The 16042-nt window shown below is 37.8% G+C and overlaps 1 protein-coding gene across 7 annotated transcripts; it reads right to left on the minus strand.

Annotated features, from left to right (window-relative positions):
- Positions 1–5756: 5756 nt before the first annotated feature.
- On the minus strand, positions 5757–15820 carry LOC146571968 (uncharacterized). Of its 7 annotated transcripts, none has more exons than XM_085275981.1 (10): positions 15662–15820; positions 11111–11267; positions 10340–10675; positions 10005–10223; positions 9551–9883; positions 9210–9434; positions 7835–8014; positions 7330–7417; positions 7127–7184; positions 5757–6923 (listed from the first exon to the last, which is right to left on the minus strand). In XM_085275981.1, exons 2-10 carry the CDS (start codon positions 11163–11165, stop codon positions 6837–6839), a joined length of 1581 nt encoding a protein of 526 aa, XP_085132107.1. In that variant the 5' UTR covers positions 11166–11267; positions 15662–15820; the 3' UTR covers positions 5757–6836. The 7 variants fall into 7 exon arrangements, with proteins under 7 accessions (XP_085132107.1, XP_085132106.1, XP_085132108.1 ...); XM_085275980.1 differs by lacking the exon at positions 15662–15820 and adding an exon at positions 14738–14805; XM_085275982.1 differs by lacking the exon at positions 15662–15820 and adding an exon at positions 14598–14788 and having other exon boundaries at positions 11210–11267.
- Between the last annotated feature and the right edge of the window lie 222 nt (positions 15821–16042).

Here is a 16042-nt window from a genome sequence, read left to right on the forward strand (position 1 = left end):
CAGCGATGTTAAAGCGGCAGAGTTTACTTTTACGTTTAGAAGATAAATTATTGAAATTAAATAATGATATTCAGCGAGTTTAATTATTTTACAATGTAACGCAAGTACATTGTAAGTAATTAAAATACCTAAAAATGAACAGTAATTAGTTACTCTACTTTTTCAGTGGAAAAGTAATTTAATTACAGTATCGCGTTACTTAGTAAGGCATTACACCCAACACTGCACAACATCTGTATTTATTTGCTAAATACCTATTTAAAAACATTAAAAATGTAAGTAGAAAACAAATGCAAACATGTATATGTAATTCCTGCAGATGGTGGATGTGTGACAGCCAGAAAGAGCTCTGGTGTCGGGGTGTAACTGCAGATATAAATCAAATATAAGGGTACACAATACCTGTTAGTGAGAGAAGGAAGAGAACAAATCCACTGGCTGCTGCACTTAAACTCATAGCTGCTCCTCTCATTTCTTAATTCACACCAACATGACAAATACTGTGTGCCAGCTAGTCTTCATCAGACACTGAGGATGTAGTCTTTGATGGCAGCGTCTTCTGTGGTTGGAAAATATAAAAGTGATATTAGACTGTCTTCCTTCCGCAGTACATGCTCAACATGCGTAAACAGATGAAATCTGGTAAACCTCCACTCGAACCCTAATGAAGTGAAGAAGTGCTCCTTATACAGTGGTTTACATGTAAGATTAACTTCTTAACAGACAAATTTGGCATACAGTGCCTTGAAAAAGTATTTATACCCCTTCAACTTTAACATTTTGTCACCTTACAACCAAAAACTTCAATGTTGTTATTGAGATTTTCTGTGACAAACCAACACAAAGTAGCACATAATTGTGAACTGGTATGAAAATTATACATAGTTTTCAAAATTTTATGTTAATAGAAATCTGAAAAGTGTGGCATGTATTTATATTCATCCTCCTGAACTCTGATACCCCTTTAATAAAATCCAGTGGAATCAAGCTTTGAATATCTGAAGGAGTACTGTTCAATCCATCATCCAAAAATGGAAAAAGTACGCTACAACTGCAAACCTACCAAGACATGGCCGTCCACCTAAACTGACAGACCGAGCAAGGACGGCACTGGTCAGAGAGGCTCATGGTTAGTCTGGAGGAGAAATTCAACAGGGAAGCTGGTCAGAGTTGATGGGAAGATGGATGGGGCTAAATACTGGGCAATCCTGGAAGAAAACCTGCCGGAGGCTGGGAGGAAGATTCACCCTCCAGCAAGACAATGTCATACCACTTCACATTTATGTGCTACTTTGTGTTGGTCTTTCACACAAAATCTCAATAAAAAAAAAAAAAAAACCAAGTTTTTGGTTATAAGTTGAAAACATTTGTAAAAGTTCAAGGAGTATGAAAACTTTTTAAGGCACTGTATTTCAATCACTCTTTGCTCCTACAATTACCGCAAAATGTGTTAACAACACCATGAACAGATTTACTGTAAAGGTCTCCTGTAATCACCTCTAAGAGTCCAATGACAATGTACTTCATGAAAGCAATTTGAATTTCCAGTTGTCCCGACTTGTCTCATGTCCAGAGTGTTTACATTGAAACTAGTATCACATTTCTAATATTACAAGATACCATGGATGTCAAAATAAATATATACAGTGGGAGGCCTGAAGGATTCAAATACTTCAAGTCTAAGAAGGGTTCTATTTAACACCAAAACAAAAAGTTTAATGTACAACCACATATATACAACCACATTTTGGCATCTTGGCAGGATAACTGAAGATGCTGATTTTAGAGCATATGGGCAGATTTGTCAGACTTCAGCTTGTGTACCTACAGTAGTTTTAAAATCATGATCTAATTCAAAAACTGGAAAGGAAATGCAAATTCAATCCTGTTTTTTACACTATGTCATCTAAGACAGATATTTTTGCACTATCATACATGTGGCTACATTTCTGAGTGTACAACTGTATGCAACCCATTATGCATATAACTGCATGCTGGTTTTGCAAAGGTGACCCAGGTTTTCAAGGATTGTCTTGTTTTTAAAGTACAAATTACCGTTATTTAGTTTCCTTTTTTAATTTTTAACCCATATCTTTTCCAGAAAAATGGCAAAGAAAGAATGTAAGTAAGAATGGGGTGTGATTTTTCAAGGCAAGGCAAGGCAAGGCAAGGCAAGTTTATTTGTATAGCACAATTCAACAACAAGGTGATTCAAAGTGCTTTACAGAGACATTAGAAACAAGCTCTGTTCTATTACAGATTTATTATGTGACAAATGGGGCTGAACAAGACTTTTATAATTTTGTATTAGATAATTACTTTCCAAAGTATAAAAAAACATTTAGACTTATTAATGCATCTTTTGTAATCAAAATACATTTACTATACTCATATAGCACTCGTATAGAACACCATTTTTTATTATATACAGTATTAAATAAGTATTATATAATTTATCCTTTTCATGTTTTGCGTATTGTTGGGATTGTTGGGACTGTTTGGAATAATTTGCAGTGCCTCAATAATGCTATGCTTTTTACTAATAAGTGTTATAAAGTTATACAGTATAGTATTAAGTGGACACAGCCCTGAAAAATAAAGGCATTAGACTATGTGTCCTTTGGTGATAGAATATAGGAGACTCTCTCACACGTTAGTGTGCAGGAGAGACTCGCCTACGCTTGGCTGCAAAATTGACATAACAGGGAACTGTTTTCTGGTTTTGGCAAGGACACAGCCTCGCCAGGGCTGAGAAAAGATGTTTTTGCATCCAATACACAATAACCTATGAGTATGCTGTGCAATACAACTACTGAATGCCTGTGAAACACCTTTGTTTAGACTAGAGTGGAACGCCCTGCAATAAAACTGGTAGGGGCACACCACCATTTTGAGATCCGCGGCAGTGTTTTGTCTTCCATCGGATGCCTCTGAGGAATCTAAAGAACTCGGTGATTTAACAGTACTTATATATTGCTGAATAGCCTGACTGATAATGATGCCATTATCTGTAAATAACAGGCAGCTAAAGCTTTCAAATAATCTGGAATAAGTACAGTATTTTCATCCAAAATACAGTGACATAAAAGCTAAAAGTGGTATGAGATAGAATTACAGTAAAATTCTTGAGTAAATCAGTCACACTCCTCACAGTTGTATCAGTGCTTTAATCCGGTGATGTTGGTGGTTGTCCTCCTGTTTAAGCTTCAAATTACTCCTTGTGGTATTTAAAACTCTTTTTGTTCTAAACTGAGACAAGTTTCGTTTTATATTTTTCTATAGAAAAAAATGAATTACAATAAGTAGTATCATCTTTGCGTGGCTGACTGTAGCCTACAGTACAGAATCTAACCAGTTAAACAGATGCTGGCAGTCAGCCTTTATTCAAACCCATGTGTGTGTAACTAGTGCCTAAATATAATCTTGGTCCAAAGAGGATCTTGCTTTTCCTTGACCAGCCCACAGTTTCAAAGTAATTTATTTTTTTATAAACCTTAATGAAGCAATATAATTGTGAAACGGGGCACCTAAGATCTTACTTGCTGACCTTTCATAACAACAGCTTTTCTGTTTTTGTCAGGTAATGTTGGTTTGTTTGTTCTTAATTATTAACAACCATTTAACACAGACTGGGTTGCAGCAAAACGGGTCTTGCATGCCAGAGTAAAATAGCTAAGCACCATATTAATGGAAATATGTAGTCATATCTACCCGTGCTTTGTCGATCAGGCACTGATACCGATCAGTGTTAAACAGTTGAATTTTTTGTAACTTCCTGGTTTTAAATGTGGTACATTTCAAGTTTTTCCAGTCTTGGTATAATATGTCATATTTTATACTACACACCAACCTATTATGGTCTTTGGTATGTAATTGCTACATATAGAGCACGAAATGCTGGTTTGGCTGCAGTGGTGTAAGCACAGATTTGGTGTCCCATGCAAAAATAAATATATATAAAACTTTAGGCCCCACCACATTAATACTGTAAACCATGCCAGCTCTGAAAATATAACACTGCGCAGACCTGGATCAATATTCTCATAAATAGATTAAATAGATAATATAAATAGATTTTATAATGTTGTGCAAGACTGATGAGATATGTAGAAACCACTTTTTACATTTTAATATTTTCTAAAATTCTAGTATTTTAAGTATTTTTTACTGCTTGAACATTTGTATTTATAATACTACATATTGGCAAATGTGAATAATCCTTTGAATATCAGCTTTCAAGCAAAGTATAGCAAACTAATATGTCTGTCCTGAGACCTATAAAGCAAAGGTTTTAATCTGATTTAGCTCACTGAAAACTCTGATCACCTGTAACAGTACTTCTCTCTTTATGTAGGCTATGATGATAAAAATTCCTAACGGGCTCCCAAGAGGTGATTAGACACATTTTGGCATAAAAGAACTCACCTGCTTATGTACAAAGGTTCTGCCTCCAATTACAAGTTGGCTAAAACAACAAACACATTATTTTCTGTCAGAAATGAAGCAAGCTGACTAAAACTAGGAAAGTCCATCAAGTTAATTTCTGCCTGTCTCTTTTTTTCTTTTTCGAAACTCAGACTTTACTGATAACAGAGACATCCTACTGCAGCGCTATCTCTGTATCGCTAAGAGCGCGTGCACATGGACCAAACCAAATCATGAAATAAGGAGGGGGAGGCGGGGTCAGAGGCTGACTGAATTATATTCTTTGGTGTCAGAAACAAACAAAACTAATGCTAGGAAACAAACACGTTTATAAGTGCCTTGTGAAGCAAACCGTATTTTATGGTGATAAAGTTAATAATTTCATAACAGAAACAAATAAATGAAATAATATGTATGGACTATGTGACTATTCCCTTCATAGAATCGTCTTAACTTCTCTCCTCTAAGGAAATCCTCTCTTAATTGATTTCACTTGCAGACTTAAAAAAGACGTACAACCGACCTGGTGACATCATCACTGGGAACGTGCTCCTGGTTTTGATATGACTGTGACAATTTTTAATTTCTTGTTATTTTATTGTTGTAATTGTAACATGTTTGTCTGAAGCGGGTCTCCCTTGTAAATGAGTTATTGAGTCTCGATTGAGCTAGTAAGTAAAAATAAATAAATAAAAAAGTAATTGAGTTAACTAATGAGGTTGCTTTGTCTGCTTTGGCCAATAGTGGTCACTGCATGACATGTGCATTACATGTGCAATGCATCTTTTGTCAGTCATCTTTTGCTGACTTTTGAAGACAGGCATATCCTATTTAATACGTGCGTGGTTTTCTTGATTGATTGATTGATTGATTGATTGATTGATTGATTGATTGATTAGGAAAGCTTTTAGAAAACTTTGTTGGCTGCAGTTCTTCTTTGCTCTTTCAATGTTGGGATAAATTCTCTTTCCACATTCGAGTGAATCCAGGCTGCAAATTTATAATCAAAAATGGACAGGTCAGCAGGGTGTTTTGTTTTTGTTCTGCAGATCTATATGACTGAGTTTTGTGCGATACCTGTGATTCACTGGGCAGGTTTAAATACTCACTGTAATGATTTCTTACCTGTGCCACGCTGAGATACAACACAGGAGGTCTTGGTGCATTATCCTCCACACCTGCAGGTGGTGGTGGTCCAAGTTTATTCTCCTCAGCAAGAGAAGTGAGTAGATTTGTAAACAGTAGACTGTAGGATATGCACAGCATGACAGTACGGCAGATTCAAGTAATAATATGAGCCAGGTTTTGTTGACTTTGGAGTGCAGTGCAGATGAATTATGAACTTTTTATTTTTGTAGACAGAAAAAGAGAGGAGATGATATCATTGCCATTAATACACAGACACATGTTATAAGAAAATCAGAAAATGTCAAAAAGAATTTGTAATATTTCTATGTGAGATGCTCCTGAACTGAGGGCTGTGCTGCATCTGTTAAATTTAACAGCAGAGTACTCATTGACGAGTGGCTGGCCTCTCCTTTAGAGATACAGTGATGAATTTATTCCTCCGAGAGAGGCTCCGAGTAGAGCCGCTGCTCCTCCACCTTGAAAGGAGGCAGTTTAGGTACTTTAGGCATCTGACAAGGATGCCTCATGGGCCAGGTGTTTTGGCCATTTCCCACTGTAAGGACAGAACGACAGATGGATACACTGAAGGAGGTGGCTGGGAAGAGGAGAAGGGTTTGGTCAAGGTCACGTGTTTCCGCTTGCTGTGGAGCTCCACAGTGGCTGCAGCCAGGTGCTCTTGGGGAAGGAGGAGGTCTGTGTGTCCTTTAGCTGTTGTTCCTTTAGCTCTTCCTAAACAAGGCTCATGCAGGATGGAAACATTTGTCTTGGCTACTTGACAAATAATAAAATGTATTTACATTAATAACAAAGACAGACCACAAACAATTTCTCAGTCAGCTCATCCCTTTACATAATTATTCTCAGGAATGAAAACACCAGCAGTATACGTCAGCAGTATTTATCTGTATGAAAAAATAAAGCAGGAATCAACACGTGTTCATATTTTACCACCAAGCAGTGTGGAAACTGCTGAGTTACAGTGCTTCACACCAAAACTAGTTCAGGATATTAAATAATTTCACTAAATCAAAAAATTTAAATTAAAAAGTTTTCAGGAAGTTTCAGAAATAAAGCTGATGTTTAAGTTTAGCCTCATCTATGAATACTGCATTTGATCCTCAGCCAAACAGCACAGTCCATGAAAACATCCTCCACAGAGGCAGAGACCGTGCTCCTTAACTTTTCTCTTTCTGTCATCATTCTAACGTCTGATTAAACACCATCTAAACAACATGAGTTTCAGTCTGTTTCTTTTATACGCAAGTCTCTAACATGACTGGACTTCACTGCAGCTCTTCCTGCTCTTCAGTGTCGTCTGCAGTGACGCCCTGTGAGGCTGAGACGTTCTCATAATCAGCACGAGTGTTTACCTGATGGAGAGAGAGCGAGAGAGCTTTCTGTATGTTTTTGATAACATTCAAAACTAAATACTTTAGTAATACTTAAAGAACTTCACATTATCCTACCTAATTTTATTTACATTTATTTTTGGATCACTTATTTTTCTATTCTAGTGCAATAGAAACTATCATACATCTATCATAACACATGTTGTATCAGTAGAACCTCTTACTTTGATGACATTTACAGATTCATTTGGTCCAGTTTCTAAGGCCACATGTGTCTTCTTTCTGGATTTAATCCAACAAAAAGAAAACGGTATTAAACTAAAAAGAATTCATGACTTTAAAACTGAAGGTTTTAAGATGGACATAAAAGAGCAATTATGACACTGTTGTTACTGTTTTTCTTTCTTTTTAAAAAGAAATGTGTTACCTCATCCACAGACCCAACACGAAGAGAGCAATCAGCATCAGGACCACCAGAGTCAATCTGATGATATTCAATATTATTACAGATTTTCCTATAAATTGAGAAAAGCACAAAGGAGATATGTCTTAGTCGAGAGATTAGATTTATAGGGTCATGCTATTTGTCATTGGGTATCATCAGTAACTGCTGTCACTAAGTTTACTCTCTTAACACAACTGCAGAAAGTTAAACATTTTTATATTTTCTTTGCACTGGTTAGAATATACACTACCAGTCAAAAGTTTGGAGACACCTTCTCATTTAATGTTTTTTCTTTCTTTTCATGACTATTTAATTGTAGATTCTCACTGAAAGAATCAAAACTATGAACGAACACATATGGAATTATGTAGTAAACGAAAAGTGTGAAATAACTCAAAACATGTTCATGTTATAGATTCCTCAAAATTGCCACCCTTTGCTTTGATTACTGCTTTGCACACTCAGTTCACAGTAACAAAACTCCCACTGTGTTCAGGTCTGAAGTCAGTGATGGTGAAGTTGTGTCCTGATGCTTTTTCTGAGTCTTCATCCTCCTTGTACCAGGTGTAATTAGCTGTTGGGTTAGCAACACTGCTATAGGTGACTGAACCGCCCTCCACTATTTCACCAGAGGGACTCACTGACACAGAGGGAAGCATTGGAGCATCTAGAACAGAGAATATTAAGATTAGATGATTAATAAGAGATCACATTTGATCATAATATACTGTCTATTTTTCATAGGGGGCAGGGGTAGCTCAGTAGGTAGAGTGGTGGCCTCATGATCGGAAGGTTGGGGGTTCGACTCCACTGAACGGCTACCCTGAGGTACCCCTGAGCAAGGTACCGTCCCTACACACTGCTCCCCGGGCGCTGCACTGGTGGCTGCCCACTGCTTCACTGGGTGAATGGGTTAAATGCAGAGGAACTATTTCCCTATGGGGACTAACACGCACACTTTAGATAGCATCATGCTCCCTGTGTCCTCACTGGTCTGACCTGTGATGTCTACTTATCCCTCCACTCCTGGAGTTGATTCTTTGTGCAGTGTCAGACTTTAAGGAGAGTTCCTGCTTCTTGGCTTCACACACCTGCCTTTAATGATCTTGTCAAGAGCCGATATTTATAAGAGTGATGAGCTGTATCATTGAATGAAAAACGGAAACCATCTGAGTCCCGCGTTTCGCCTATGGTGGCCAACCTGACATAGACTTTTATCCTTACTGTTCAAATTATTTCTATTTCTTATCTAAAGCTGTTGTCAACACATTTCCCTCAGTATCTTTTCAGTCCGTCACACCCTCAGTTGTGGGGACTGACAAGCTTTTAATTACTGCTCAGATCTGTTATCCTCATTATATTAAGTTCATGCTTCTTTTCATGGACAGACCTTTGTAGACAGTCAGAAACAGCTGATGTACACCTGTTCTTCACAATTCACACATCTCTGCTTATTACATCTCTAAGGTAAGTCTTTAAGTAGATATTCTTGTTAAATCTTACACATGTTGTTCAGGGTACTGCTGTCTTTCATTAAATTATTTGCTTCCGTCGCCACACGGCAGTCTACAGGTGATGATAGGAACTGATCTTTCATGTTCTCTGATCAGGATCAAACCACTCTTCAGCACAAAGACTGTTATTTTGGACTTTACCTCAGTATCTGACTCAGATTCATGAACCTGGCTCCACTCACCTTTAAACTGGTTGTACAGTAAAACACTCAAAGAATTTAAAATACATTATAGTATTTTGAATTCCACTGCACATCTTAAACAACATTTTGGTGAAAAAAGAAAGCTGAAGATCTGAAAACACAAAATTGTTCATGATGACCACATAACACAGTGAAGTAAACTTACACACATGATCTGAGCGATAATCTTCATGTCCTTTGAAAGCACAGGAGATGATGTCTCCAGGATTGAACAGATCTTGATAAGAACTTTGTTCAACCATAAACTGATTGTTTTTGAACCAGACAAAAGAAAGACGACCAGCTGGACTGCAGCTGCTTTCACACTTCAGCTCTGCCTCAGTCTGAGACTCATGGACTGATATTATTCTGCTCACCTTCACCTGCAGATCTGAATATGACAACACAGCAGACACAAGACATTAAATACTCAAAACAATAAATACACCCATTACCACAACTGAACAACTGAGCTGAATGAAATATTCTGTGTGTATTCATCAGTACCTGTGACAGTCAGAGTTGTTCCAGGTAAACTACTCTTCCATTCAAAGCTTTGTGTTTTGAATTTGAAGTGATACTCGGCTGAATCACTCTCTGTCAGGTCTCTGATTCTCAGAGTGGAGCGTCCTCTCTCTGTTTCAGTCACCTCAACACGACCTTCATACTGGGAGTCTTCTGTGAGGTCCTCAGATCCACGACCAGAACGGAACCAGGACTTTGATTGGATTGGACTTTCATAACTGTTGTAAGTACAAGAAATGTCCACTGATAATCCTTTGACTGCACAGATTCTTCTGTTGCTGTAATTCACTCTGTTGCATGAATCATCTCGGACACCTGAAACATAAAATGATATTGAAGTCAGATTTAGAAAGTAGTTACTGTGAGTTTGACTGTTTTTATTCAGATGTATGTAATGACTCTATGAGATGGTTTTATGTAACTGAAATAAACTCACACACTGAAGGAGAGGAGAAATCTTCATGACCTCTTACAGCACAGGAGTAGCTATCTGAAGGATTCAGATTGTCTGTATACCAGTACTGGTTTCTTCTAGAAATCTTGTGTCCATTTTTGTACCAGATGTAGGAGGGACGATAATTTAGTCGACAACTACTCTGACAAGTCAGTGTTGCCCAGTTGGAATATGATGATGTGTCCACGTGTACCTGAAGAGCTGAATATGTGAAGAAATAAAATCAGAGCAGAAACTTAGACATCTATTATCCATATCCAAACACACACAGTCATGTTCATAACAATTTCTGACTGATGTGTAATTAAAAATGTTACCTGTGACAGTCAGAGTGACTCCAGGTAAACCAGTAAAATTTTTCTGGTCTGTTTCAAACCTGAACTTGTACACAGCTGAGTCGCTCTCTCTCAGGTCTCTGATTGTCAGAGTGTAGCTCTTCCAGTGAGAACTGTACGACACTCGACCTGCATACGCTGGGTCTGTTTTCAGATCTTCAGGATTATAATTGTTCCCTTTAGTGAACCAAACTCTTTTTAACACATTTACTCTTGAAGGGTGTTTGAAGGAGCAGCCTATGTCCACTGTTGATCCTTTAAAGGCACAGATCTGAGTAGAAGTGTAAGTCACTGCATAATCATTCTGACTCTGTACCACTGTAACACAGAACACAGTCAGACTCATTACAGCAACAGTAAACAGTTTTACTTGTAGTTGAACTACATGCAGAGAGAAATTCGGATTCTGACATTCGGACCAAGCGCACTTCATCACAATAGAAAAAATGAAGTTGTGCTTCATTTCTGTTTTACAAAATATTTAACAACTGTTGTTCTCAGCCAAATGTCTGAAATGTCTGTCTTCAGAACATTAATAGTTAAAGATCAGCTTTCCACATATTAAATTATTATAGAAATTGTCCAGTTAGGTACAACCTATTTATATCTACCGATAGATGTAGATATATAGATGTATATAGAGATATAGAGAGAGACTGGGTCTACAAAAATAAATCCCTTATGTATTGTAATTTTACATTAAAAAGTAACTCCTGCAGATACTGAATGTGTGAAAACCAGGTACACATAAACCTGTTAGAGAGAGAAGGAAGAGGACCAATCCACTCGCTGCTGCACTTAAACTCATCGCTTCTTCTCTCGCTTCTTAAATCACATCAACATGACACATACTGTTTTCCAGTTAGTCTCCATCAGTTGTTGAGGATGTAGTCTTTGATAACAGGGTCTTCTGTGGTTAGAAAATATAAAAGAAATATTAGACTGTCTTCCTTCAACTGGACATGGTCAACATGCATAAACAGATGAGAGCCTCTAAACTCCCACACTGAAATGAAGAAGTGGTTGTTATACAGTGGTTTACATGCAGAATAGCTTCTTAAAATACAAATATGGAATATTTTTAATCAGTTTTAAAATCGTACGGTTCCGGGCCAGTTTATTACCAGGATCATAAATAGATTTTCTCTCATGTACATTAAGTTTTAATGTAGGTTTTCTTTGCAAAGTGAGTGTGAAGCTCTCTTTTGAGAGGGCTGAGAGCAAATCTTTAACACACAATGTCTCCTGGATAAAAAGAACAGGTGACTCGGGTAGTGATGACAAAACCGTTTTTGACCAGGTTAAGTTTCAATGCACGTATTAAACCTATTGTATGACTGCTATCTTCTATTGCCCAATATTTCTAAAATTAGAAACATCCCGTCTCAGAGTGACACTGAAAAACTAGTAAATGCATTTATTACTTCTAGGCTGGACTACTGTAATTCATCCAAAAATGTCAAGAATCAAGCAAGTAAATAAGTGCATCAGCAGTCATGTGCTCAGCACTAAAGGAGCTGCTGCAGAGAACCACAGTTGTGCGTCAATGAACCTGTAAGCGTTATTTCTTTTGGCAGTTAACTGGCAGGATACTGCTTCTAATTGTTTGTGCATGTTAAAATTATGCCTCAGTACTTTTATACCATGTTGATAGAAATAATAATGGATAGGATTTATATAGCGCTTTTCAAGGCACCCAAAGCACTTTACAATGCCACTATTCATTCATTCTCGCATTCACACACTGGTGGAGGCAGCTACGGTTGTAGCCACAGCTGCACTGGGGCAGATTGACAGAGGCGAGGCTGCCATATCGCGCCATCGGCCCCTCTGGCCAACACCAGTAGGCGGTAGGGTAAAGTGTCTTGCCCAAGGACACAACGACCAGGACAGAGAGCCCAGGGATCGAACCTGCGACCTTCCGGTTACAGATATGCTTCCCAACCCCCTGAGCCACAGTCGCCAAACATTTAGCACCAAGTTAATAGCAGTGGCCATAATCTCCCGCCATGATTACATCTAGCGTTATTAGGAATAAAGGACTTTTCTATTGTTTAGTTTAGTGGTTCCCAAACTTTTTTTGCTAAGCCCCCCTTTGTTTTACAAGAAAAATATTCGCCCCCCCCCCCTTCTTGCGCGTGCACGCACACACGCACAAACGCATCCTCCAACCACACACACCCATATTTTGCTCCATTGCGGTTTATTTCACACCTCAAGCATTTAGTAAGCAATTAAGCAAATACAAGTAAACTGCAATAAATTACAGGTAGTAAGGAAATACACTACTAACTCTTTTACGCTACGTCCGCACCTACACGGGTATTTTTGAAAACGCAGCTGTTTCGTCCATAAACGGCGTTGCCAATCACCGAAAACGGAGATTTTATAAAACTCCTTTTTTGCGTTTACATGTGGACGAGGAATACAGAGTTTCACAGTGTATGTGCCTTTTTTCTCGTCACGCTGTGCGCCACGTTATTGTTTACATGAGATGAATTGCAGAATAGATAGATAGAGACAAAATACTGTTACTGTTAATCTGACTATCTTCAGGTTTTAAAGTGTGGGCGGGCCCCACACTTTGGGAAGGTCTAGTTTAGTTTAACTGTTGCTAGCTTGATTAGCAACTTGTAAGACATGTGCTATTTATCCAATCTGTGGTCTACAGTGACCCCTTGTGGACATGTGTTGAGTAGATGATGTGTTGTGATTGTTTTCCTAGTTATCTATGACTCTACTAACTATAGAATTGAATGTTTTCCAGAAAACCATGCTCATAGTCACACACACTGTATACTAACAGGAATAAGTTCAAGTATGGCTGCACTGAATTTGTATTAAGCCTAGCAAGCACTCTGATGGAAACAATTATTCTGTGGAACTTAATCAAAGACAGTCAACCCAACTCCTGGACTGCTGCAGACTTGTATACCCAGCTTTCCAATATATATATTTTATAGTACCACTATCACTCCACTAGAACACTTCACTCTCAGTTCTTTCCTATAATATTAAGTGCATTGAGACAACTGCTGGTAGCCAGATGCCCATCTCAGCCAAATTAATCGAGAAACCAGCGCCTCCTCCTAACCATTAAATCAACAAACAATGCAAGAGGTAGAAAGTGAGAGAGATAGAGAGAGAAACACTCTTCTACTGCCTCTTGTCCCACAAACAGTTGTACATTACTGCCAACTTCTGTACAAAAAGTCAGTATTTTTCACATAAGAGGAACCTAAATATCAGTCACTGAGCATCTGTACACTATTTTACATATACCCAAAGAGGATACAGTGTGCCCAGACATGTGCACAGGGTGGTTTTGACATGTTTTTGAAAATGTATATCTGGCTCTGAAAAGAAATTTGACAATAGAATACTAGGTGAACAAATTCACCCCTAATTACCTTCATATTAGCACGTGTATCAGTATCAGAGTGCACACATCTGGCCTAAGCACATATAGCCATATAAATGTCACCATACTATGTACATTACATTATTTTCTGGGCTTCATGTATAATAACATATTATACCTAACGATTTAAACTATTTTATTGAATGATTATACAATAGTCTTTTATCATGCCACTTTTAGATCAACACCATTTTTTGATTTGCCTCTTTAATAAAGCTGATGTCAAGGTTATGGTGAATAAGGACCCAAATCCAGAATCACTCAGACTCACGCACATCTAGGAATCAAATAAGAATAAACTTTTATCAAAAGGCAGATGAAAACTAAATCCAAGACAACAGAAGACATCCCAGGGATAACAACAGGAAACATCTGTGGGCAACAATATGATGTGGCAATAAATAGAACTGAAGTTATAAATTCACACAACTCAGAGGAAGTGAACACAGCTAGGGGAAGTAAAACTGAATGTCAAATGCAAACACTTAATGAGAACACAACACAGATACAAAGGCTACACAAGACACATGCGAAAAACAGGACTTTTAACTTTAAAACCTAAAGACAAAACTGAGAGTATCATCAGTTACCACTAATCCATGAAAATAATGAAAAACTTGAAACACTGGGGTCAAAATATTCAAGACACACAAGATCAAAGAAAGACAATGATAAAACAATCAGCACCTACAACTAGGCAAATACAATGGAAACACACATGAAAATCTAAACAATAAGCAACGTCCAAAAACACTTTTGCCCACTTTTTCTTAAACTAAAGGCAAAGAAGTTAGAAATAGGAGATAAGATGGGAAGTACTTTTGGAAAGCAGCCCCAGTCTGTCTCCTTGTCCTCTGATCAGTGTCTCTGTTGGAAGTCAGTTGTTTCTGTCTGAGCTCTATACTGCAAAGGAGGTCCAGTGTACCCAGGATATGTTTCTGTCATCTAGATTCACTTACCCTAACATTGGCGAATGGGATAAACTGTCACATGAAGCTGGTTCTCAACTGGCTAAGTTATATGAGGGTTTCCCCTGTGTGTTCACATGACCAATGCCAAAGGGGCGTTTCACAGATCATATGACTCTTCTTCCACAGAAAATGATCCCTGTGAGTGCCACCTACTCCAGAGATGCTAGCAAATAAAAATCTCTAAAAATCATACAAAATATATCAGTAAAATCCAACACTATTGTGAAAAAAAACAAGATAAATCTGGTGATTTAGTGCAAACAATAAGCATTTTCATTCCAGTTAATTATTTGCAACATTGAAGTTTACTCTCCTTACAGGAATCCTTGGTGTGTTTCGTGTTTCCAGCAGTGTAAAACAGATTAATTAACAGATTAGAGTGAAGTATGACAACATTTAGACATTTTCTAAATCACCAAATTAAAATGCGGATATTCTTGTAGAGATGTGACTCTCAGTTTACGGTGTGTTTAGTAAGGTAGTTAGTTTAAAAAGCTGCCCATATAAAATGTACTCCTCCAACAGAGATTTTATATCACACGTAAAACATGTTGAATTACAAAAAAATAAGTGGAAATGTTGCGTTTCCAGATGATTTTACACTGAAACTAAAAACATTACATGCTTCCAGGAATTTTTTCAGAGTCCATTCTCTGCTCGCCGTACACGCTTCACATAACACATCAACCCTATTTTCCCATACTGTCAAACTGAATTCTGTCATTAAACCTTTTCCTACCCATCATCTGTCAGCCAGTCAGCCTTTGTTCCATATGCTTTAAATCAGCGGTCCCCAACCCCCGGGCCACAGACCAGTACCGGGCCGCGAGAGTTGAGGCTTGGGTGTGAAATTTATGGTTTTCAGGGTTATTTTTGTTTTTTATCATTTTTTTAAATTGTTTTTACCATTACCTCGGTTTCCCTGGGTCTTTTCCCGTGTGTTATGAATAAATCTTCTTTTTTTGGTACTGGTACCGGTTTTATTTTGTTGTATTTATCCGCGACACCTTAAAGGCTGGTCCGTGAAAATATTGTTGGACATAAACCGGTCCGTGGTGCAAAAAAAGGTTGGGGAGCGTTGCTTTAATTCTTAGTGCTCTTCTATCTTTTTGCCTTTCATGTCACTTCCTGTCTCCTCCCCATCTCCACATCATGCTGAAGAGTAAGTGTCTGATTAGTCATTTAGACCTTTACAACTGCAACAAAAAGCACATCACAAACTGAAATCAGATTCAAACAGAATGGACACACTGTTAAATTCTGGAAAGTGGAAAGTTCTTGAATATTTTAAGT

Source organism: Mchenga conophoros, linkage group LG6, assembly GCF_057382185.1.
Source record: "Mchenga conophoros isolate Kocher_MC1m ecotype Shallow Benthic linkage group LG6, M_conophoros_male_GT1.1, whole genome shotgun sequence".
Classification (NCBI taxonomy): Eukaryota; Metazoa; Chordata; class Actinopteri; order Cichliformes; family Cichlidae; genus Mchenga; species Mchenga conophoros.

Excerpts from the sequence above, each read along its gene's own strand:
- LOC146571968 (XM_085275978.1), bottom strand. The coding sequence starts at position 10,820 with ATGAAGCACAACTTCATTTTTTCTATTGTGATGAAGTGCGCTTGGTCC. Across the intron at positions 10,224-10,339 it reads AGTCACTCTGACTGTCACAG|CTCTTCAGGTACACGTGGAC; the intron begins GTAACATTTTTA and ends TCACATATTCAG. Across the intron at positions 9,884-10,004 it reads TTTCTCCTCTCCTTCAGTGT|GTGTCCGAGATGATTCATGC; the intron begins GTGAGTTTATTT and ends TTTATGTTTCAG.